Raw genomic sequence first — 27,139 nt, 5'->3', positions numbered from 1 at the left:
CGTGGCTGGCATGCCATTGTGTATAAGTGCAAAGTGTATTAAGAATGTAATGGACATTTCCACAATTATGTTGAACATAAAAAGCCTCCATGCCATAGTTTAGAGAATTGAGAAAGGCACAATTGCACCGCTAGGTGGATTAAAACAGGTTTTTATTTATTACATAAATACATTTTGCGCATTTCATTTTATTCATTTCATTCGTTTTATTCGTTTAATCATTTGTTCATTCTAATCATTCTTTTAACTTCAGCCGTTTTATTTTTTTTTTTGCATTATTCATTTCATGAATTTGATATTTTTCATTTCTTACTTTTATTTATTTTAATTATTTTGTTAATTTTACGCATAATATTCATTTTAACCAATATGTTAATTTAAGGCATTTTATCTTATTCTTAATAATTTATTCATGTTAATCATTTTACTAATTGTATTCATACTATTCGTTGAATGAAGTCGAAGCATGGTGGAATAATCACGCTATTTCTAGTTTGATTCAAGAACTGATTTTTGATAAACGAGTTATCGTAATTGGCACTGATGAATAGGTTTATAAATAACGCTTTACATTTGCGTTCCGGATCGTGTAAATCAATGAGGGATCAATGGAGAGAGATAGAAATTAGGTGTCTTCCACACAGTAATAGAACAAGTATTTTGCAATAATTCTTCCGAACATCTTGATATTCTATCTCTCTTCTACGAAAAGTTAGTGTTGGTGCCCTCCTTGCGGTCACAGGTGGAACTAATTTTTTAAGCAAAACATAACTCGTGTTATGTACTACAATTCTTCTGAGCATACTATTGAACGAAATCTATCCATTATTTCACAAAAATGTATAGTTCGAGGTTATTGAATATTAAGACATGCAATTGATTTTTCTTTTTAACTCACTAAACGAAAAAAAAACTTTTTTTTATTTCACTTTAGGATTTTTAACAAGAAGCAGAGAAGCATTGTCTTATATATCAATTTCTAAACATTTTTTAATAAAAGCCGGTATTGTTGTTTGTTGATATATTGTGTAACAGATTGAAATACATGCAGCCGCCTGGTGGATTTATTCCAATTGGAACTGTTCGTAATCCGGTAGCCCTTGACCGCCTCATGAACTTGGCCGACAACACTATCTTTCGAAGATGTTAGATTTTATTATACTGGTTCGGCTTACCCACTCTATGAAGGAACCGTATTTTTCATCGTTCCGAAAACAAATTCCTCCTTAGGGGGTACACATCTTTATTTTTTTCAATATTTCGAAACAATGCTTTTGCTATATCTGAAGTAAAATTTCTTGAGAACTGTTTTCCAAAATTTTCATGGTGCTCCGAGGAATATATCGAAAAGTACAAAATTTCAAACCGAGACTCGTCTACCAGGAACAGTAACAACTTGTAACTTTAAACACGATTATCTCAAAATAGTGCTTTTTCAAATGTGTATTTGTCTTGATCGCGGTTATCGAAAAAAGTTGCTTGTAAATAGTTTTCTAGTACTTTTACGATTCCCTTTTCAGCAAAATTTTTAATTTTGTGGATAACATTTTTAGTACACTTTTTTGAGCGCAAAATGTTCCCGTATGCAGAAAAAAAAACAAAAATATTTAACAGCTAACGGCTATTCAACAGCTGAAGAACAACAAGGCAGCTGGTAAGGATGGTCTAGGAGCGGAACTCTTCAAGGTGGGTCCGGAGAAACTGACGGAATGCATGCACCGAATAAACGAAAGAATCTGGGACAGAGAACAGCTACCGGAGGAGTGGAAGGAAGGGGTCATCACCCCGATATACAAGAAAGGCGACAAATTGGACTGTGAAAATTACAGATCGATCACAGTGACAAATGCCGTTTACAAAGTGCTATCCTAGATTCTGTTCCGGCGCCTATCACCGCTGGTTAAAGGATTTGTCGGAAGTTATCAGGCCGGTTTCGTCAACGGCAGATCAACAACAAATGCCGTGAATACCCGGTCCCGACACATCACCTGTTCATCGACTTTAAAGCCGCATATGACACGGTGGACCGTGTAGAGCTATGGAAAATGATGGACGAGAACGGCTTCCCTGGGAAGCTGACAAGATTCCTGAGAGCAGCTTCATTGCAATGCTTGAGTTGGTGTTGACATCAACTTTTTTCATGCATCAAGGTCGTTTTTTCAAGCAGAAATTTGGGTTACCAATGGGATCTCCCTTATCGCCAGTTGTAGCAAACATAGTGTTGGAGAGGGTTGAGAGAAGTACGTTGGAACAGTTGCATCAAGAAGGCATTGTATACCAATTTTCTTCAGGCGGTACGTTGACTGTTTATCGAGTGTGCGAAGAGAACAAGGGGAGCGCATGCTGGAGGTGTTTAACAGTTTCCACCCACGACTGCAGTTCACCATAGAACTTGAGGAGGATGGTCAAATACAGTTTTTGGATACAATAGTGCGCAGGGAGGAGGACCATCTCACCACGGAATGGACTCCGAAGGATTCAGAAGGTAGATATTTTGACTATAATTCCTCGAGTCCATTTAACCATAAGAAAAATTCAGCGATAGCATTAGTTGATAGGGCATTGAAACTAAGTGAAGTATATTATCGTTTAAATGCTCTAGAAGTTGTGAAACAAATACTCACTAATAATAATTACCCAGGTTCATTCTGCAACAAGATTATTAAAGAACGAACACACAAATTGTACAATACTCTTGAACCTAAAACACTGATGTGACAATGAAATTTGTTTCTGCACCTTATATACCGGGTCTGGGGGAAAAATAGCCCGGTATTTATCACAGCATAACATAAAACTAGCTTTTAAAACCATTGACAAAATTAAAGACACAGTACACAGTAAGCTTAAGGACAGAATAGAAAACAGACCGTCGAACTAATGTTGTTTACGAAATACCATGCGGTGTCTGTACAGACAAGACATACATTGGACAAACAAGTCAATTTTTAAAAAAGCGTTTGGAACAACATAAGAACCATATAAAAAATAAAAGCGTAGGAAGTACGGGGCTAGCACAACATACAATCAATGAAGGCCACCTATTTGATTTTAAAAATGCTACAATATTGGACGAGGTGCCTAGGACCGATACCCGGTTGATAGTGGAAATGTTCCAAATAAAAATAAAAGGAGAATCGAATACGTTCAATCTACAACGGGATTCTATTAAGTTTAGGTCTGCATACAACGGCTTAATAGAGAAGCTGAAGAGCACCGTGCGTCCGAAGAAAGTACCAACGGAGATTGAGTGTACAAGACAAGACAGCAGTTGATAATGTGATTGTTCATTGTGTAGACGTTGTTAGCATGTAAGTGATGTTGTTTAAATTTGTGTTTAGTGTTAGATTTTAACAAATATTATATTTTAGTAAGCCGCTGAGGATGACTGAACATGTTAGTAGGTCGAAAGTCCGGTGAAATGCAGTTTGTTTTAATTTTCACCGAAAAAAATCGATAACCGACCATACCAAATTTGCTAGCGGTGATGAAAACAAAGCAACGAAGCTGACAAGACTGATTAAGGCTACGATGGATGGTGTAAGGTGTTGTCAAAATTTCGGGCAGCCTCTCGGGTCCGTTTGAAACACGACGGGGACTAAGACAAGGCGATGGGTTGTCCTGCCTGCTGTTCAATATAGCGCTGGAAGGTGTAATGCAAAGAGTGGGGTACGATTTTCACGAGGTCCGGACAGTTCGTGTGCTTCGCTGACGACGTGGACATAATCGGTGAAAACAAGGAGACGGTAGCAGATCTGTATAAGCGCGAAGCAGCACGAGTAGGACTGAAGATAAATGTGTCTAAGACGAAGTACATGCTGGCTGGCGGAACCAATCGCGATAGGGAACGCTTGGGCACTAGTATTACGATCGACGGCGACGAGTTCGAGGTGATTGACGAGTTCAAGTATCTAGTCTCATTAGTGACTGCAGACAATAGCACCAGTCGGTAGATCAGAAGGCGTATTATCTCTGGAAGTCGTGCTTACTATGGGCTCCGCAGAAGTTTGAGATCCAGGAAGCTTCACCATCACACGAAATGTGTCATGTGTAACACACTGATTAGACCGGTGGTTCTCTATGGCACGAAACGTGGACAATGCTCAAGAAGGTTCTGCAAGCACTCAAATTCTTCGAAAGAAGGGTGCTTAGAACGATATTCGGTGGTGTGCAGGAGGATGGCGTGTGGAGGAGAAGGATGAACCACGAACTTGCGCGACTCTATGGTGAGCCAAGTATCCGGAAAGTAGCTTAAGCTGGAAGGGTACGGCATGTTGTGAGGATGCCGGACAACAACCCCACCAAGTTGGTTTTCACCTCCAACCCGGCAGGTACAAGACGGAGAGGAGTGCAGCGTTCCCGGTGGCTGGACAAAGTGGAGCAGAACCTGGCGAGTATCGCGCACCTGAGAGGTTGGAAACAAGCAGAAACTGACCGAGTGACGTGGCGGAATATTGTGGAACAGATTAAATCATGCTAATATGATGTATAATCAGGAAATATAAATAATAAATATATATTTAATGCAATAAAATTATTGAAATTATAAATCCAAACTTTTCTAATTTCTAATCTCACACAAATAGGTATGTACCCCTTTATTATAAAAAGTTTTTTTTTCTTACCTTGTCTTCTATAGATTCTATAAAAAATAGGAACAAATTGCGACACCACAAAAATCCTATTGGAACCACCCCACCCATTCATGTTGGTGAAGGTGGTTGGCCAGCGCTCGCTATGTATTCTTCTGCTGGTGCGGCATCCATGCAAACAAAAGAGATCCAGAGAAGACAATACAAGAGAACCAGAGAGGAAACGCATATCTGTACACATACAACACAACACAACACAACACGCCGCCGACGATGGTTAGTAAATGGCTACAGCTACTGCTTCGATACATCGAGCCCTTCATGGCTATATCGAGCGTTTGTTGGCTTAGTTCTCATTCAAATCGCTCACCGTGCGGAACATACGCAGGCAGCCATCGCGCGCGGATGCCTGTGGTTTCGTCCTGTCCTGCACACCCTGCCGGTCACCCCTTGAGTAAAACAATTTAAATACACCACCCACAAGTCGGAGGTTCTGAAACGGCACATCTTAAACGTACGATTCGATGCTTGGGGACATCCTTGTTGTCGTCGGGTTTGAGTGCAGATAGTTTGCATAACTGACGGGGGAAAAATCTATGCTGTGGCTGATAGTCGAGTGGGTTGCTATGTTGAGTCGCCATCTTGACTCCCATACCTATATCCGAAAAACAAGAGTAGATGTTGCGTTACCGATGTGAAACGATAGTGCGCGGTTTGGCGGTGAAGGAAAAATCTGAAACTTTACCATTTCACAAAAGCCGAAGGTTACTTACTACCTACTAATGTATGCGAAAATGTTGTATTCCTAGCTAAGCACTTCAATTTGTTTGTGGTTTTGTAAGCCGAATATGTACAACACATGTGTAAAAAAGTGCAAGTCCATTGGAAGTGAAGTTATCGATTTTTTTGCTACTTTTCGCGAATAGCATAGGAAAGTGGCTACACGAAAGACACCTTGGCGTTGTAGGAAGGGTGGCTGTTCGGTAAATTTAGTTTTGCTCTAACCGAATGTAGAAACAACAAAAAATACAGTAAGCAGTGGAGTATCGATTTATACACGCCAGAAATATGCGAATAGGGGAGTAACATGTTTGTGTTGTTGAGCATTACATAAATGGAATGAAGTGAGCAAAATAAAAGTCATTCAGTTTTGTCCCCTTTTGAGGGCAATGGATTAGGAAAACAATAAAACCAATTGGACGCACTATGCAGATCATGCGGAAAAAATAACAAAGGGAAAACCCTGAAGCAAGCAAATACTTGGAGAACTGAACGTGTCCGTCTCGAGCCAAACATGTATGGCCATTTGTGGATCGGATATTAGGTGAGTTTGTTTTAATCAAAAAAGTTCAGTACATTTGAGTACAAATAGTATCAACTTGAAACCTTTATTTTTTCTGAAGGAAAAAAATAGATGTACCAATTTACGCATAAGGGCACAACACCTAACTTAGAGAAGTTGGATTTGAATGTTTCGTGTTCCACTGGTCTGTAACTGATACCAGCCTGCTGCCAGTTAGACGATATATTCAAACTAACACCAAACTGGCGCCAGTTAGACATTAAATCCATACAGTTTACACAACATGTGCTTGGTGGTAGTTTGGATATCTCGTCTAACTGGCCGTAAGTTGGTTTCAGTTACTGATGAGTAGTGCATGAAACATTCAAATCCAACTTTTCTGAGTTAGGTGTTGTGTCTTTATGCGCAAATTGGTACATCCAAGTAGAGCTGCCAAATCATTTTGTTGAAAATCTGTCTTGTCATTATAAAGAAATATGTATGTATTTGTATTCAATGACGAACACTAATTTTGATAATTTACACATGTTTCAAAGATTTTAATCTCGCTAGAATATCGCGACTATACAGAATGATTTGAAAAATCAGTTTAGGGGCCATCCATATACCACGTGGACAATTTGGGAGGGGAGGAGGTACAAAAAAATCCATGCTTGTCCATGGAGAGGGAGTGGGGGTATAGAAATAGTCCACGTGGACTAATACTTATATTTTTTGTCTTAATGAGGTCATAAAACAAATTTGTGTCATCATAGGCTTAAGTGTTTGATGTTTCTCTTCAAATCATTTCAAAACTGTGCAACACTTAAAGAGCCCCTAACAGCATAACATGTGCATGTAGGCACAAAATCAGTGGAAATCAATTTTCACAAAGATCTCAAAAAACCTACAAAATTTGAACTATTCATAATTCGATTCTTCAGGTTACAGTAAGTATCAAAACAGTCCAACACAATACGAACACCTGAAATCGGAAACCTTAGTTATAATACTACTTAACAAAAACCTCGGCAAAGTCCACGTGGACACTGTGGGGAGAGAAGTAGGGGTACATGAATTGTCCACACTTGTCCATGTAGGGGGGGGAGGGGTTTAAACCGAAGATTTTTGGTTAACGTGGTATATGAATGGCCCCTTATCGACATCGGTTCAGTGGTGGTCGTCTTGCGATTTTCTCCGTTAGACGTGCTCGACCGTTTTATTACTTTCTACTCATGGAAAATTTTCGATTCGATAGTTGTAATTTTTGTTAGAAAAATAATGCGCGTTGGCGAGTTTTTCACCCGGTTCCCCGGTGGAAGATATGGTGGTCGATTCCGCTGCAGTCACCGTGCTAAAACTCTCTCTAAGCGACAAAATCGATCATCAATACATTGAGAAAAATTTTTTCCGAGCAACAAATTTTTCGAACTGAAGAATGGCGATGCCTGTAATCCTCTGGCAAACCTTAAAAAATAGGAATCCGAAGCCGCAACAACAGCAAGCTAATACGGCAGAATGGAAGACGATCCCGCCAATCTTCATTCACGGTAACCTGACTGATCTGTTTCTGGATCTTCGAACATGCGCCAACTATTTCAGCTATGCATCTTTGGTGTGAAACTATTGACCTAGGTGAAAGCCCATTGCAACAAGATAGTGGAATAGCTTAAATCAAATCAATACCAGTATTTCACGCACGAAGCTCCCGACGCCAAATGAATGAGTGTGTTTCTCCACGGCCCCGTTGATATGAAGAAAGGGAAACTGGTGGCGAAATTGATCGAATTTTGTAAACCCTTGCAAAATCGCCCAGCACGACACATCGTAGACTTATCGTGATCAGCTCTATCTGATTCATCTCGAGCACAGGTCCATATCGCTAAAAACCCTCAAAGTGATCAACGTGGTAAACAGTTGCATCGTTGAGTTGAGGCTTAAAACAAACCAAAACACTGGTACGTTACTCAATGCATGAAATGTCCACGATTTGATTACGGAGCCAGCAGTTGTTCCATGAATACCCGATGCAATACAATGATGCGGGGTTCACAACATCGACAGTTATCAACAAAATTGAAGAAGCGGACCCCAAGCGAGCTAACTGTGGGAAAAACCATCTATACACCACGAAGGTTCGCACAAAGCGTGTGGAATTTATAGATATCCGCGAAAAGGCATCTATCAGAAATCAACCGCAGCGGCTATCAATGCTGCCCCTGACGATTAACGAACAGAATTTTTTGGCAATATGCAACACTATCAGGTGTTGCAGCGTCGGTTCCATACAGTTCTCGAACCACAGCGACACCATCCATTAGTCAGTGACCAGTTCTTCCCTCACAGTAATCAAAACGGCACTATATGGAGAGTCCACGCAGATGAAGGCCACTACAGGATCCTGACTCTGGAAACTCCCAACCTACTGACTCGTCCCGGGGCCCATACAACTATCAATCTCCTCGTCATAAACATCCATGGACAACATCTCGCAGCCAGCTGTACACCAGGAACCCAGCTCAGACCACAATCCAGTGGTGACCAAAGTGTGTGCCTCGGTCAATCAACAATTTCATTTCAAAGTTGCATTCACAGCAACATCAAATACTATCAACATCTCGAGACGCGTGCACTACACTGTGCAGACTTCGACCAGTAGCTGCACATCTTTAAAGAGGCACGAGACTAGCATATCCCATTAGGCTGTCCCAACAAAATTCAATGTTCGAAAAGTCATGGTGGTCGACCCTATAATGAAGAAAAAGCATATGTAAAACACTTTTGTAGAACAGATCTATTTTCTAAAAAATCATATAGAGGTTCCGTTAATGCGATTTATGAAAAATGGCCATTTTTGAGCAAAATTGTTATATATAAGCGGTTTTCGCAACTTTTGCAAAGCCCATTTTTTTAAAATATTTTTTTTTTAATTTTTCTGTGGACCTTAGAGAACAAATCCGATTTAAAAGTTTAATATGAAAAGTGCTTATATCAATGCTAGAACCTCTTAATCATGGCCAAAAAAATGTTTTTAGTTAATTTTGAAATTCACACAAAACAAACATCAACTTTTTTTCATTAAACCAAAGTCATGTATTGGAAAGTACCATTCATTACAAAAATTTTCGTGAACAAATTTCGTGAAAATTCGGTTGGAGGACTGAGGTATAGCATTTTTAGTAAAGGCTTTCCAACCATAAAACATTGCTACGTTTGTTAATCTCAACCGAAACTTGACCAGTGTAGGTATTTTGGGTGTCAAAATATCCTAGTCTAAGCATGTGCGGGAAAGAGAGACAATACATAAATTTATTTTATAATATCTTTTTACTACAAAATCGAATCAATTTGCAGTCTTCGGCAATGTTGATCTTTGCACCACAAACTATATATCTGACAATATTGGGATGCATAAGATTATGATGATATTTTTTTTACTGAATTGCCTATATCTATCTATATATATAAAAGTCAAAGTTTGTATGGATATGATTTATAGACTCCCGAACGGCTTAACCGATTTCCGTAAAAATTTTTACACAGTAGGTATTTGGTATGGGGCGTGTTTGTCTGCTATTAGTTGGAGATTATCTGCCTCCCAGATGGCGCTTTGGAACAAATTGTGTTTTCCTCCTATTTCGCAGAGTGTCGCAGCAACGCGCGATGGGTATTAGCTAGTTTCTTATATCTTCTGTATATATAAAAGTCAAAGTTTGTATGTATATGATTTATGGACTCCCAAACGACTTAACCGATTGCCGTCAAAATTTATATATAGTAGGCATTTGTTCTGGAGCGTGTTTGTGTGCTATTGGTTGTGGATTATCTGCTCGCCAGATGGCGCTTCAGAACAAATTGCGTTTTCCTCCTATTTTGTTGAAAGTCGCAGCAACGCGCGATGGGTATTAGCTAGTTTTTACATAAAAACTTAAAAATAATTATTAGTCAACCAAGAGCAACTGAAGTTTGCATTTTGCATGGAATTTTTGGAACCAATAACCATTTGATTCAGCGGTGTTTCGATAAAAAGTCAATTTTTGGAACGGTCTAATATGCAATCACTCTGAAAACCGGCTTTTAACCGATTACTATTCGACTCAGTTCGTCGAGATCGATAATGTCTGTATGGGTGTGTCTGTGTATGTATTTTATAATGTCACCTATTTCATTCAGATATGGCTTGACTGTTTTGCACAAATTTAGTTTAAAATGAACGGTATAACGCTCCCATAAGCTACTATAGAATTTTTAGTTGATCGGGCTTCCGGTTACGGAATTACGGATTGAAGGGCAAATCTATATCTATCTATCTATATAAAAGTCAAAGTTTGTATGTATATGATTTATAGTCTCCCAAACGGCTTCACCGATTTCCGTAAAAAATTATACACAGTAGATATTTGTTATGGAGCGTGTTTGTGTGCTATTGGTTGGGGATTATCTGCCCGCTAGATGGCGCTATGGAACAAATTGTGTTTTCCTCCTATTTCATTGAAAATCGCAGCAACACGCGATGGGTATTAGCTAGTCTATCTATCTATCTATCTATTTATATATATAAAAGTCAATGTTTGTATGTATATGATTTATGGACTCCCAAACGACTTAACCGATTGCCGTCAAAATTTATACATAGTAGGCATTTGTTCTGGAGCGTGTTTGTGTGCTATTGGTTAAGGATTATCTGCCCGCCAAATGGCACTTCGGAACAAATTGTGTTTTCCTCCTATTTCGTTGACCGCAGCAACGCACTATGGGTATTAGCTAGTTCCTTATAAACTGATACCACAAAGATGTCCAAATGATACAATACATATTAAAATTGGTGCAGTATTACTTGAATATGCTGGTCTAGATCAACAATAACCAATCAAAGTAGCTATTGACGACCTTTCCCAATTATCGGAGCCCCCGGGAAACTAACCAAGTTCCCAAGTTAATGTCACACCTATTTGTCGGCGCATTTTAACCGATTTCTACAAACTTGATTTTAAAATAAAAAATTAATTACTGTGGTCATATTGAAATGAACTCCAAATAACTTCAATATGCAGGTCTAAATCACTGATGGCCAATCGAAGCGATGTCAAATGTAGGGTGACCATTGAAATTTTCCTGAGGTGAAAAAATCTGTGGTGACGTCTTCCTTCGGAAGGGAAGTAAAGCGGTTGGTCCCCGGTCCATGAGAGTTGGTGGATCGATATCTAGTCCAGAAGTGAAGTCACCTCTCTGGCGTCGGTAAAGAAGAAGTAGTATGCAACTTCTATGCTTACTAACAAATATCCTCCTCCCGTGATACTTGTGGAGTGCGCAGTAGTATATACGGCCTCTAGCAAAAGCAAGTATCGGACTAACCTTTCTTTCACATTCCTCCCGCGACCTACGTTAGGGCCTGGCCGGCGCCGGTATTGATCAATAAACAATTTAGGATTACCAGGAGTTGCACATTGAAAGATGTTTCGCTACTCCCAAGCATAATTATCTACTTATTCCCTGGCAACTTCAGCTAGTCCAGTTCAATAACGGAGTAGCGGCCAGGGGTGGTCGCACAAGCTCAAGCATATATGACAAGAGTGATTTGATTGAGTCCCTCATATTATTTTTGTTAGATTGTGTCCATTAACCAAATTGAGCTATTAGAAAGCCATATAAAAGAGTGTGAAATATAACTTCCACTAACCTTGCTATATGAAACGTAACGTACACAAGTTGCCTTGGAAACGTAAGTGAAGCATCAAACAAATTTTGCAATCTTCTCATTCCACTTCCTTGTCTCCGGATTGCAAGTGTTAACGTGAAGAATCAGATTGTATACGATAATCACTTGGATAGATTTCTATTACCGAATTTACAAAAACTTGAATATTAATATAAGATAAGAAAACCAGAAAAGCAAAATAAACATATGAACTTGAAACAAAATGTTTTAATTTATGAAAACAGTTGAAACAGACTAAATCTCAATGCGAGGTTTCCTCAAACTGATAGATTACTCTAAAAACACGTTTACATTGAAAAATAATAATGCTCGTGGAATTCGTTTATTTCCGGCTTTGCATCACACTGCAAGGAGGTTTAATATTTTCATATTTTGGTCATAAATTGTCTAAAACTATGAAAAACCATTTTTCATCTCTTGTTATCGTATAAAACAGCTTAAAAACATGGGAAATAATTTTGGCCACGGATTCCATATAGTTACGCCACTGTGCAACGGTAGGTTTTGCAGCTCTCAAATCGAGAGATAATGGTTGTCATTGGAGATTGCCAGGCATAGCGCAGGGAAGCTACTTGGGATCGCTGATGTTTTTGATTTACGTCAATTTCGTGTTTTTAGTACTGAAAACTCCACGCCGGTCCTGCACAGACCATCTCAGCGTGAAACGTTTTCTGATGGTGGTATAGCAAGAACTGCCTTTGTGTATATCCGAAAAAGTTATTGGCGATCGAATTCCGACGAAAGACTTTCTGGCAGAGCTCTTCCTCCCAGACTCCCAGAACTTTTTTACTGTAGAAGCTCTGCCTGCCAGACCCCAGAACTTTTTAACTACCGAAAACATGCGGAAACGGCAATGTCGATTGAGAGCTAACGGGGGGAAGCAGTACCCTTTCGACTGTCCTGTTTTTTTTACTCGTCTGTTATGGTCACCCTAGTCAAATGTATTGTTCACTGTCGCTAATGCCGAAAGTCATGGATTCAGGGCATATTCCATAATTAAAGTTCAATCGGTTCTACGGTGGTGACTGAACTGATTGTCACAAACCAAGTCTCAAATGGAAGGTAAAACATTCGGTTGGATGTTGCACCCCAGGACAACCGCTGTACTTCGATACACATCAATCCAATTTATTTACTGCTGGTCACAACTGCTAATGTAACTTTAGAAACCTCATTGTAAGGGAGTGTTATTATAAGCGGGTGTTCAAGCTTTATTCAGAGCTCGCATGGAGTTACTGTAACGGCCTATTGCTAAGAGAGTATATCATGCCTTCCGTCAGTATCATGATAAACGTGTAATCTGAAAGCCTGGAAATAAATAAAAATGGTTAACCTGCTGAGATAAATTAAGCGTGGGTGCAGTACATTAACTTTTAACAATGCGATGTTTTTATTACTCTGGAAATACCCACCTGATAGTTTGTTATGTACGTGTTTCCCCTTATTATTCTATTCCCTCTACCCAACAATACATCCACACAAAGCAGGGACGACGACATGCGCTTATCAAACGTGCATGGAGGGTAAATATTTAGTTTATTTCTCCTCCGTTCTCATGCGTACCTACTTACGTCTGGCGGAAGATATATTTTTGTTAGAACTCATATGACTCTTGTTAGGAAAGATGTTCAGCTAATTTGTCTGTTATGAACAATAACACATAACTCAAATCTAATATTCATATGGTATTATTCTCTTAATTACTATCGTTGACTATTTCGGCTCGCAATGTTCCAAATTATGTTAATTCCCTTCACGATCAACCACCCATAACAGGCTATTTTCATTTTTCTACTATCGATCCGCCTCATTCTGCAAAACAATAAGAACTATTGACAAAGGGCTAAACTTTTCCGCATCTCGTGCCAAGATTGTGGTTATAGCAACGAATTCGAAATCAAGCTCGTCACGATTTATACGAAAAATAAAGCAATAAAACTTCTTGGTCCTGTGCTTCAAGCTCAGGGGCGGATCTAGAAAAAAATTAGGAGGGAGTATGAAATTACGATTTTGTTATGTTCATGCTCATTATACAATACATCATACGTAATAACCTCATTTAATGGAAATCAGTTTTGATATTCGAATTTGTTCGGAATGATTTTGAGTTTGGAGCGAATTTGAAATTTAAAAATTTCCGGGAGGGGAGGGTTGGCGGACCTTCAGGATACCCCCCCCCCCCTCCTCTAGATCCGTCACTATCAAACTACCGGATAATACTTACCGAAGAAAAAGACAGTTAACAGGCGACGATTGTAAAAACAACCGAGACTTACTGGCAGACTAGACGTCGAGTCGAGTTCAGTGTGCGTTTTCACTATTTTGATCATGTTTTTTTTTCAATTTAAGTTGCTTTTTGCTGTCAATTCTATATCTCGCACTGATAGCAAAGCAAAGATTTTTCGCTACGGAATTTCAACTCCTATTTCGATTGATTTCGCAACGATCCTATTGACACTAATGATGGTAAGCTTATATCACTTATTATTAATGAAATTCGTCTTCAATTGAATCCGGTTTATGTTAAAACACTGTAACCCTTACACTACCAGTAATTAAAGGTATTCTGATAATTATTGAAATAATTACTTGTTAATTTTAATATTTGTAGTATATATTACACCAAAACTCCTAAAACGACCGAGTTCATTGTGTAAAGTTGGGCTTGAGGTTTCAGTTTGAAGGGATTTGGTGAATTGGGTCATTCAATGAAAAATAAAATTCTTCGCTTATTACATACATCGATAGAACTCAACTGTCGAATCTTGATGACTTCAGAAAGATTTTTACGTTATTTTCTACGAAAATGTAAACATATCAGTATTTGGCATCCCCGGTTTTACTTGACGTTGGTTAGCATCTTTGACAGTAAACCGAGCTAAAGCTAAGGGTCAAGGTGGTTGAATGGAAGGCCTATTAAATCAATTTTATAAAATAATTTTTATTTATCATTTCACGTACAGAAAACTTAAGGTAAGTAAGGGTTTCAGCGTTGAAAAAATCACTTTTTGCGATTTTTTTGTAGAAATTTGGGTCAAGTGAATTGATAAAAATGTGTCATTTAAATAACATTCTGTAATTTTTATATGCAAAAATATCGACAAACGACTCGGTGACGAAGGTTTTTGTAGAACGTCTCTGGAAAAAAAACATGGTGTTGACTGCCATTCGAAAACTGCTTAACCATTTTATTTCAAACTTTGCATACACGTTCTATGCTTTTACCCAAATTTCTACAAAAAAAATCGCAAAAAAGTGTTTTTTCACGCTGAAATCCTTACCCCCACTTAAAAAAGGTTAGACTGCGTATCTTATGCGTCATCTGAATCGGAAAAGACCAACACCAGCAAATGGCTGAATAACCCAATTGTCGGGAGAACCGCCCAGTGGTCACTCAAAAAGGGCAGTTAAAAGTATTTTTTGACATTCTCGTAGGTTTCTCCGGTAAAGTCCGCTTCTACATGAACTGAAAACGAAAAATAGGATTTTTTCGGGAATTAAATATTAATGAATTCGTCTCATTAATATGTAATGCCCGAAAAAACCCTATTTATCGTTTTCAGTTCATGTAGAAGCGGACATTACTGGAGAAACCTACGAGAATGTCAAAAAATACTTTTAACCGTCCTTTTTGAGTGGCCACTGGGCGGCGCTTGAAATGGTCAAGTTTACTTTAATGCGATCAGCAATAAATTTAAAACGATACACTATTTGTTAATATTGGTTAAAATGGCCGAATTAAGGAAACACCTTTATTACAATTCAACTGGAGTAGCATGACACTCCCCGTTCGTTCTCTAAATTCTAAGACCAGAGGATGTTTGCTTCGGTGTTGTGTCAGCACTACCTCAAGCTGTTATATTTGGCGGCTTCTCAAGAGAAAATTTTTAGCCTTTACAAAGAATCCGATCTACCTATTTATTGTAATAGCAGTAACAGATGTCCCCACAAGAAGAAGCGTCTTTTACGGGAACGCCTCAGATTTTCCGGGCGCTGTTTGTTTACGGCGCTTGGTACTAGATCAGGCACACTTTCAGCATCCCCAATGCAAGTGTCGTACTAATGCATCTCAGCGCACTTGCCACACCGAGTGTAATTGCTACAATGACCAATTTCGGGTATTTAGTGCAATGCATGACGCACAGTACAAATAGTCGATACGAGTTTGAAGGGACATACAATTTTGTCTCGTGCAAAACTCGTCGCGTGATTAAGAATGAACGTTACCGGTTTATTAAAATATAAGTAATGCTCCTCATAGTCAGCTATCCGGAGCTCAAGTTGCTTATTTTTATCGCAATAATACGAAAAATGATAAATTTGCCAAATTCTCGGCAGCCGGCTGCCCAGAGCAATTATTACGCTATTCGCACACTTACTAACAACTCTCCCCTTCCCGTGATACATGTGGAGATGCAAAGGATTCCTCGGTGTCTAGCAGCGACATGTATCGGATTAACATTCCTTCCTTTCCTCGAAGATCTGCATTCGGACGTGGCCGGCGTCGGTGTTCATCAGCATGCAGGGTTCAATATAGAGCCCCATTGTGCAATCTATATTGAACCCTGCATGCTGATGAATACCGACATACATCATATTATTCCCAAGCATATTGTTCCAATAAACATTTTGCAATCTTAGTTGGTTTTGGTAAATGACGGACTAGCAACCGCGGGCGATCTCTTATGCTTATGCTAATTAAATATTAATGAGGCGAACGAAATGTTCTAAAACGCTGTTTTCATGCTTAAAGCGTCTAAAGCATTAACTTTAGAAGTATAGTTTGTTCGGAGAAGCTCTTGCATTTATGATTGAGCATCTACAGGAATTTATAGTTCCGTGATTTATTCACCTATAAGTGACATACAAAATTTATTTTCTGAACTAATTAAGATAGAAACTTTGTGTCTTCAGCTAAGTTACAGCAAATTGCTGAAGACATTATACATCTAACTTTAATAGTTTACAAGTTGTGGAACATTTTATGTAGAAGACCCCTTAAAATTAGTTTTTTCATGATGACTTTTTAGCTATTCTCCAAGTTCTTGGAATCTTCCACAAGGCCATCCATATACCACGTAGACACTTTGGTAGGGGATAGTAGAGGGTACAAAAAAGTCCACATTCTAGCGATTTTTTACCTTTGTGAATTCGTCGCGTTATCGGTTTGAATTGGATATGTGACCGTACACCACAACCCGTAACTGCAAAACCGGAAGTCGGATAGGAATAAAATTTAATAGCAGTTAACGGGTTATAAAAGCTTTCATACTAAATTTGGTCAAATTGATCTAACCGTGTCCGAGAAATCGATGTAATTGTTATTCTAAATTTGGTTACTTCCACTGGGGCTTCCGGAATCACTGATAGTGGCCAATGTTGCCAAAAAGACTGAATGACTGTTAAGGACCTACAACTACACATCCAAGCATTTGTGATCACTTTTATACATTCATCGTAGTATCTGATGAACTCGGAATTTTCTGCGGGATCGTACTCATCACCCTGTAATTCAGGAGCTAGAAGTCGGATCCACACAAAATTCAATAGCAGCCAATGGGAATGTTGTACCTTTTATTTAAGGCTAAGTTTGTGGAAATCGATTTAGAAAATTCCGAGAAACCGATGTGGACAAATTATAACTAGATTTTCTATGTGACTGTACTTTTCAATTCGTAACTCTGGAATCGGAAGTCGGATTAAAATGAAATTCAATAGCAGTCGAACATTACACTATTTGCTAGTTTGTGAAAATCGGTTCAGCCATCTTCGAGAAACTGATGTGGACATTTTGTTAACATGTCCGCATATACACACATACTTACACACAGACATACGCACATACATACACACACGGACATTTTCCGATCTCGGCTAGCTGAGTCGAATGTTAATTGACACTCGGCCCACCGAGTCTCGATTAAAAAGTCGGTTTTTGGAGCTAATAATCCTTTCTATATGAGAATGGCAAAAACTATTCTGAAGACCCCGAAAGAACATTTTTCTTGTGAACGAGGAGTATCTAAGTTTTCGTTTGGTGAGAATTTCAGTGATACTGACTTTTTTCTAATAATGTGCTACCAGAAACACCGTATCTCTTGCCTACGTGATTTTTCGACACCTTCTCACACTGTTCCGTCACCATCGCTGCCACTACCGTCGGCATCTTTGTCGTTACAGCTACAGATGAATTTGAATCAACCACGGCAGATGATGCTGACGATGAGTGTTCGGTATTTTTCGGATGACCTTCTTCCGCTATCTATTCTTAGCACTAGGGATGTTTTTGGCACTATTTTTGCTGTTGTCCCAGATTTTTTTGTGTGCTAACTGAATTGATTTTGTTGAAATGGAACATGGTGTCATCAATCGTCATTAAATACGCACAAACATTAAGCCTTTAAACTACGTGATTGTAAAAAATAATACCAGAGCGAAGCAAACAATGCTAATTATGACAAAAGAAATCTTAATGAAATTTTACTGTTTTTTACGTTTTGACCATTTTCTTCAATTTTAAATACAATTTTCTAATAGATTGTCGGATGTGTACCCCTCAAAAAATCGCGGCAGAAATTAGTATTATGACATCCACTTTACAAAATTTCAATTCATCTCTTTACTGCTCTCAGAAAAAATTCTCCAAATATGCTTATCGTTTCGTGCCTTATTGTTATATAAACCCTTAAACTGGTTCATCAAAAGTTATTACGTTGTTGATCTTACGACCTTTACAATCATTTCTAATCTAAATAGGCTCGAGAACATATAACGACTGTCTTTTGAAACAAGCGCTAACGTCTCATTTCGGCGCCTCAACACAGAAATTTTTTGTCATCGTGATTACTACTAGTTGAACGACAACTTCTATCGCGTAACATTTCAGATCGATTTATCATACACGCCACCGAAAAACTACCTAAAATTGAGTACTTTTGACTCAATCTCGTGGTATAGTGCAGGAAGGTAAAATTAGGTAAACCGTGTTGAAGGTAGTTTCAATTTAATTACGGCAAAGATAATAACTCAACCTTGAGTTTAATTTACTTAAATTTAAGTTGAATTTACCTAATTTTGAGTATACCCCAAACAACTCAAAAGTACCTTACTGCACGGAAGACCTCGACTGAGTCGAATCTTTCGTTTTGTTTTTGACAACACTAATAAGTGCGAAAGCGACGCACAGCTCAAAAGTACCTAAATTTAAGTTAAAAGAACTTATTCTGTAGGTTATTTTATGGTTGCGTGTACCCCCCAGCGCCTGCAAATGTAGGCACCCTACACTACCGTACGCATCAAACATTTCCCACGTACCCTGCATCCCATCGAATCCGAGAATCAGTGAGATGAACCGATTTTCATCCTTTGAACCATACGCATGCGCTTCTCCAGTGGTGGAAACGCTATTTTCATTGCATATTTGAAACAGGAACTGTACATACAAGTGGCATACTCCGCGAGTTAACCGGGGTGGCAATAATTGCGGACACATTTTCAATACAATTTGCCGGTGTAAATTCCGCTAACGGATGCTAGTATGATGGCATTTTCGCAATCATGTTGTCAGAATCAAACTAATGGCATTCTTTTTGCCCTCTTTCCAGAATTTTCCATCGTTAGTGACGAAAATTGGATGCAATGCGAGTGAGAATCAGCTATCGAAACGGAGAAACCATTTCTCAGTGGATAAAAATCTGCGCTTTTGCGTGCTCGTTGAAATTATAGTGCATTATTCGTAAAAAAAAATTGTGTGGCGTGAGCACGCATTCCGACTCGCCTTGTGTATTGGCTATACATTGATAAATTGCTACAGAAGGAGTTTCCATACTCATCATCGAGCAAAAGGGTGTAATTTGCCGAAACAGAAGAATCTGATTGTGTAAGCCAAACCAGTGATCGAAGATTTTTGCTCGTTGTTATGGCGGCACGTTTAAAGTTTTGAAATCATTGTCCACTGTTACGAGTTAGGAGCGTTTAATGTGTAGAGTGTGACGGAATACGAATGTTTTAGTTCGATAAATCGGTTGATTGAAAGTGAAAATGGTTTCAACCGACCGATTCTGTTGTGGTAAAAGGAGCAATAATAACCTAGTTCAGCGACGGCGTTTTACAAGAAGTACACTTATTTGGGTGTCCTAGGAGTCTTAGAGATTAGAACCGTTCAAAAAAAAAAATAACACGATAATCAACGAGAAAAAATATATTCAAAGTTAAAGTACGGTATCCAGAAAAAAGTAAATACCAGGGGTCTACTAAAAGAATGCGTCCATTTGCTGTGCCAACTAATTCGAGAATGACTTCGACAACGGGAATGGATTACGGAGGTGACACAAGGGCAACGACTAGCCAGCAGATGGCACGGATAGATGATTATGGTCACGTGAGCACATCGATGCAGGATCTCGCCCAGGATGAACCAGACAATCTCAGGAAAAGGTAAAGCTAATTACTAGAGTTCACTTTTATTGCTTTATATTGTCCTTCTCATTTATTCTACTCAGTTCTTCTTTGTATTCTCTCTGCTTGTCTATATGTAGTCAGGCCAGTAGCGTGTGGTTGACCTATCCAAGCGCGCTAGCCTATACAGTAATGTTTCGATTATATCACGTCTAGTTATATATAGCGATGGATTTATATATGTACAAAACAATCTATAAGTACAAGTATATATATATATATATATATATATATATATATATATATATATATATATATATATATATATATATATATATATATATATATATATATATATATATATATATATATATATATATATATATATATATATATATATATATATATATATATATATATATATATATATATATATTCACTTAAATATATACATACTGATTTACATATACATACTAAGATACGTACGTATCTCTTTACCACACTGGGTTAGGAACAATAGCATATCCTTGAGTTTCAGCTCTCTGTACATAGATTCATCCATATATGGAGAACCAAAAATCCGGATACGCAATTTCGTTACAATTGGGCAGTTACATATCAAATATGAAGTTCCGTAATCGGATTCACAAAGATTACACGAAGAAAGTTCAGCACGCTGAATAGTAGCCATGTGATAATTGAGTTTGCAATGTCCAGTCAGTGTTCTTACTAAAATACTGCAATTATACTTGAAAAAATGCAACATATTCTTTAACTTTTTCGTTCTCATCCGACAGATAAGCCTTTGTTTGAATCGAGCGAATCTTGTGTGTTATACAACTTATCGAAGGGGGTGGGTTCCAGTCCGCACATAGGGTTAGAAATTTTTCATAAGAGATTTTGCTATCCCGAAGAGGCGAATGACCTTAAAGTTAAAACCCTCTATAATCGAAATAAAAAAAAAACTTATCGACAATGGTAGAACTGGTTGTGGACCAACGAAGCCAGTCGCAGCACCCCTAGCCAATTCATTCGCAAATTTATTTCCAGTAATGCCGGAATGACCGGGTACCCATAAAAGGTAGATAGCATTTGAAATGCTATGTTCTTCGATTTGAGTTCGACATGCAACTACTAATTTCGATCGCGAATCTGTCGTACTAAGTGCTTTCGGGGCAGCCTGACTGTCAGAGCAAAAATAGATTCTTTTACCGCAAATTCCCTGTTGAAGTGCCGATTATACGCCATACAGACACGCACCGCATCGGCCATCCAACAAAGAACCATCACTATAACAAATTACGCATTCCTCAAGTTGTCGCTCCACCCAGCCAAACAGCCATTCCTCGCGAGGAGGAATTCTCACATTGAAAGTTTTAAAAGAAAAACTACATGTGAGTGCAACGTCAGTGGGAGCAACTGTAGACTCATCCCATATAATCATTTGGATCCACAGTCTTGATCTACAGGGTTTCTGTTCCAGAGCGCAGTGACCTTGAGACGGTATGCACAAAAAAGTACTTCTTGTTTCAGAAACATATAGTGGTGTTATGTTCATAAGTGCTTCTAGAGCAGCAGCAGGTGTTGTCGAGAACGCACCAATGATCGTGATCAAGACCATCCTCTGAAGATGGTTTAACTTTGATTGGATTGTCATGGATTCTCCCTTCTGCCACCAAACAAGGCACCTGTATGCCAATCTTGATCTAACAATTGTTCTGTAGATGCACTGACTGTACTTGGGTTTGAGTCCCCAAGGTTTGCCGAAAGCCTGAAACAAGATCTACGACAAAAATTTCAGAATAAAAGAACTGCAACGGACGGTTGTAATCCTTCGTTGGGTGAAAAGCACCATTGATGATTTATTTGGATTAACTGATAGTCCAACATGAAGACACCGTAGCTCAACAACACATAAGGCTTCTTGTATCATTACATGATAATCATCGTCATAACCATACGTCGGAAACCCAAGCTAATTAGGTTTCCTCAACAAGTTATCGGCAACAAGGTTCCATAGATGTGGTGACTGTACACCACCTTGAGGACATCCACAGACACTCATTTTCCTTATCTCTACTTGTCTTAACGATGAGCAAAGATGCGGTTGCTAAGCATTGCGTGTATTTAGTTTGTGATGTATGAAGGTACTCCATAACCTCGTGCTGCTTCCAAAATGGATTTGACAGCACATTGTCAAAAGCACCTTCAACATTAAAGAAAACTCCTAAACTTGATTGCTTTTGCGAAAAAACATTTTTAATTATGTAGACAGCATTGTGTAACAGAGTGGTAGTAGACTTACCCCGCCAGTATGCATATTGCTTTGCATGCAGCGGGTGCTCGCCCAAGCTATCAACTCGAATATAGTGATTTATTAAACGTTCCACTGATTTGAGAAGGAAAGAGGTCAGACTGATCGGTCTAAAGCTCTTTGTCTCCTCATGAGTGACGCGGCCACCTTTGGGAATGAATTTTACAGTTATTTTTCTGCTACGCTGATGGAATGTATCCGGTTGCAAGATTACAAGTAAGAAATTTTTTCAAAATATGCTTGAAATGTTCATATCCTCTTTGTAGTAGAACTGGAATGATTCCATCTTTTCCCGGAGACTTATACTAAACAAAACTATATGAAAGTCATTCGATTTCGAAAGTAACTTATTTAATCTACTAGTCTCGTTAAGACTTAAGATCTTTGTGCAGAGGCTTTTCCAACCACTTCGCTCAGAGGATCGAAGGGCATTTCTGTATGCTTTGCGAGCCAACTTAAATACCTCCGACTTGTCCCTGCGTCTGCGATTAAAAGCTCTTCTACATAACATTATGAGTCGGACAAGTTCCACTAAGGTGTTCCTCTAGAAGCACGCATAACTCGAAACGGACAAGCCTCTATGAGTGCGTTCGTTTTATCTACGACCTCATCCAAGTCACTTGGAGATTCAATCGTCGGTAAATACCCATGAAACTAGTCACCAAGTCATGTTTCTTCGTAGAGGTCCCAGTTCGCTGATTTAAGATTGCAATATGTAACGATATCTAGCGAGACGTTTAAATGATCAAAGTCTTTGATTTCGACAAGACAATGCAATTATGATAAAATAACGCGGGTTCGAGCTCGTTTGGTACGAGCCAGTTTGCCAACTCATGCCTAATTCCGTCAGAGTAGAGTTACAGTTCTTCTCTGCCAGCTCGTGCAAATGTTGGACGATTTCCTACATGAAGTATGTGAATATTTGAATATTTCCATCAAATCGGTGCCTCTCAAATTGATATCTGAGCTGCCTCAAATTATGTGGTGAGCATTTGCATCACCACCTATTATGAGGGGAAACCCATTTCTGCCACAGTATGATACAACCCTTTTGAAATCTTCAGAAGGTGACGGTTCGTTATGCGGCAAATATGTCGAACAATCGACGTATTTCTTGTTTATTTTTTCTTTAGTCATATTGATCGTAACAGCACAAATATCGCAAGTTGCGAAGTCGGATAAAAGAAATGCCGCAATAGCACTATTCGCAAATATACATGCACGAGGCATTTAACGTGGCTTTGTCATGCCATTTTTGTTGAAAGCTACGAAAACGAGGTTAAGTAGCTTTTCAACAAAGAAGTTTCCTTTATAAAATACGGTTCTTGAACTAAAGCTATGGAAGCTTTTCCTTCCTGCACAAGGTGGGGGATAGACTCAGTATGCACCCAGAAGTTCCCTTCGCGGACCCCCAGTAACTACTTCACGGCCCCAAGGGATCTGCGAACCCCAGGTTGAGAATCGCTGCTGTAGACAATAAAAGAGATAGAAGTGTTCCAAAATGTTATTAATAATCGTTTTGATTCGAGATTCGCTTTGGTTTAAAGCATATTCATGTTTCTCATATTCTCTTGGATGAAGACGCAAATCAGTAAAAATCTCCGGGTCAAAGTCTCAGCAGAGGTGGCAACCCTAATGAAACTTTTTTATAGCACCGTGTTATATTTTATGATGCTGTGAATTTTTTCACGAGCGTGAATGGAAAGTTGTGACCAATATGAATCAGTTTACGAATGTCTATTTCACAAGCACAAATAGTGAGTCGTAATTTATTTACTCGGAATCATGAATACCATAATTACGAATAATAGTCTAAGTTCTGTGAAGCTGATCACGTAAAAATATTAAGACCATTGTATATATCATGAAAGTGGTTGCCAACTTTATAATTTTGTGAACCCCTAGCCCCAATGATGAATAGTGACGAATATACTATAAATCAGTTCGCGAGGCATACATGTATCGATAAATAATATTCCGAGTTTCGTGAAATAGATCACGAGATAATGTCAAACATCTTGATTTTGTGAAATAATAAACAACCACGAAAACTAGATCATGAGCAAGATTCATGATTTAGAATCAGTTCACATCATATAGTCGGACCGTAAACAATGTTGCTAAATTTATAGATAAAATCCGAGTCATCATTTTTCGTTGTACTTTATCTTTCGATTATTAAAATAATACAAAGGGACACTTGCTTCTAGGTGATAGAAGCAAAAATCATTTCTTGTTGCCATGGGATGTTAAATGCACCTTTAATTGAACGGTAAATGCACCCAATACGGTGACAAAATTTAAAAAAAAATGGATTTCTGCCGAATCGTTTTTCCATGGAATAATTTAATTGGCGTGTTATAAAGTTCCCTTGATTCATCAACCATGACGACAGACACACTTTTAATAAAGGTGTAAATGTTTTTGACATTCTATGATATTTCAAAGATCAACGAACTACCGTCACTTTTTTGCAATTACCACCTCAACGCTATCAGTTTTGTTTCAATGTGTGGTTTCTGTTTTGATTGGGAAAACTTTCTGCCGGCTACTGTATGTCGTCCACTCAGTGGCCCAATTTGGCGATACAGGTTTAGGTAAAACTGTTAGCAATATCAAATTTATGGTGTTTATGCCTACCGTTGATTGCCGAAAGGAACCGTAGTCTGCCACTCGAGTGAGCTCTCATTTCGAATTTGTTTTCCTTTGCACCAATGAAAGCAAAACAGCAAATAACTTTTCAACATTACCTACGATTCGTAGGCTACGAACAGCTTAATACTCTGTGCGCTATATGTGCAGTACGGATCGTTTCAAAAAGAAGAATGAAGAAACAAAATAAACACTAACGCATTAACGAAAACATATTTGCACCGCTCGGCCGTTTCTTCAATAACCATAAAAATTGAAGGTAGGGTTTGCTGCCTGTGGTTTTTTTGATTCGTTATTTTTTCATACTATTTTTATTGCATTCTTCCTTTATTCATGTTCACGCTTCGTCAGGGTTGTGTGGGTTGTAAGTGTATGTGTGATTCTGTAAGTTCCGTTTTCCGATCCTCTGCTATGCCACTGTTTCTGAGGTTACTAAACCAAAGACGATGCGTTCGCATATGAATTGAACATTAGCTGACGGTTCAGGGGCTGTTATGCACATGAAGCTCTCCAACGTAGTTGAATAATGTTTTTAGCTAAAACAAAATTTTGCATTGGCTATTTAATACGCTCTCAAGCATCTTTTACCCAAAGCTAGGCTGCCTTAATATCTAGTGTAGGCTATTGGTTAATGTGTTCAGTAAAAGCCAGTTGAGTGCTTTCGTCGAATATTTCAATCTATACCAACAACTCGTAATCAGCTTAAGTGCGAACGGTACATTAAGCCTGCATGCGATACTACTACCAACCGCATGGCGATAGATAAAGCATGCTGAACTAAGCTTGAGACAAGCACCTTTACGCGCAAGCATAGTAGGGTGGTGTCATATAATTCTTGTCTATAAAATACAAACTTTATGTGTTTGAACGTTAGATGGTTCTGCATTTCCACGCATATTTACGGATAGAAGATTTCGTTTCATTCTATTCCCTCGTACAGTTCTACCAGATAGCACGTATCGAATACAACTGATCTGTTGCATGTACAAATTACCACACATATTCTGCAATTTTAATTCAGAGATATTTACTGTTCAAAGCACTACTTTCATCCGGTAAGACCTCCCTATGGAAACCATTGCACGAACACCAGGCAAGTACTCTGAGCCTTGTCAGTTCATGTGATGGTGTACAACTAGAGCCGTTGCGGTAAGCCAATAGTAGTGAGAGAACTTGAAAGTTGAAACCACACTCGGACGGATCCAGTTGGAAGGTGTCGTTCGTTGCGAAAACTGCGTATCTAGCCACAAATTTGCACCGTTGAACGGGATCCGCGCGCGTTTCGGTGGCAGCTTGTTTAGCCTTCACAGACCATTGGAAAGGGGGTATTGAATGCTTCGGTACGACGTAGTTTCCGACTAGCGATAGGTGAGCTAGAGCTGCGCGCGCGCGTGTTTATGTGACTGTGGAGGAAACATTTGCGGAAACATACAAAATAGGAAAGGGTTTTCGCGTTCGTCGCCTATCGCTTACAAGCTATTTCGTCATATTATCCGACATGGGATGATTGACAGTGTATCGAATGTTTTTCCAATGGTCAACTAATTTAAAGTCTGGAAAAGGCAAAAATCAAATCTTTGCGAGAAAGTGTGTTCAAATTTCGACTTGAAGGTTTGATTCCAGTGTACTCCGAATGAGAGCGATGGCACAAGAAACAAAAGCAAGGAGCAGCTAAAAGTGGTGTGACCTCAAAATAAGGTGTCTGTGTTTACATTGATTGCTGTGTTTGCTGTACGTGTAAAAGCTGAAATCTCTGGCACGAAAGCTGAGGTAGAGCAATTGAAATCGAAAAAGTGCAAAAATATTCATTGTTCAGATAAGTGAATGTGGATTTTTTGTCGACCCAAAGGAAAAGAAGAAACAGAAGGAACTCGAACAGCAGGTGAAGGCGGGGGGACGTCACCGTGTTCAGTTCTGGAACGGGTGGTACACGTACACGGAAATGGTTTTCCTTATTACTAAACCGGTGCCTTTGAGTGACCACATCGAGGAACCTCCGGATGAGCCAACCATGGACGGTATCATCTTTAAAAAGGGGTAAATACAGTCAATCAAACTCTTCCTATTTGCAAGGTTGTCGAATATGAAAACAACCATGCTTTGCTTCCTGGCTATAATAAAAACACCCACAGCGATATGGAAATAATGCAGAAAATGGCTAGAGTGTACTGTAATATTCTTAG

General features: G+C 38.8%; 1 protein-coding gene across 3 annotated transcripts in view; it reads left to right on the top strand.

The window, feature by feature from the left end:
- Positions 1-4,932: 4,932 nt before the first annotated feature.
- Positions 4,933-27,139, top strand: part of LOC131693663 (mitogen-activated protein kinase kinase kinase 9) — a 77,973-nt gene continuing 55,766 nt past the window's right edge. Inside the window, exons 1-2 of one of the 3 annotated variants that reach the window (XM_058981691.1) lie at positions 4,933-5,916; positions 19,198-20,029. In XM_058981691.1, the coding sequence (XP_058837674.1) occupies positions 19,854-20,029 (176 nt within the window). In that variant the 5' untranslated portion in view covers positions 4,933-5,916; positions 19,198-19,853. Of the gene's footprint in view, positions 5,917-19,019; positions 19,129-19,197; positions 20,030-26,138; positions 26,994-27,139 lie in introns of those variants that run through there. The other 2 variants (XM_058981693.1, XM_058981694.1) reach the window with 2 other exon arrangements.

This window comes from Topomyia yanbarensis, chromosome 3, assembly GCF_030247195.1.
Source record: "Topomyia yanbarensis strain Yona2022 chromosome 3, ASM3024719v1, whole genome shotgun sequence".
In the NCBI taxonomy this organism is placed as follows: Eukaryota; Metazoa; Arthropoda; class Insecta; order Diptera; family Culicidae; genus Topomyia; species Topomyia yanbarensis.
Note: the sequence above shows the minus strand (reverse complement) of the source record. Positions and strands in the feature narration are given on the sequence as shown.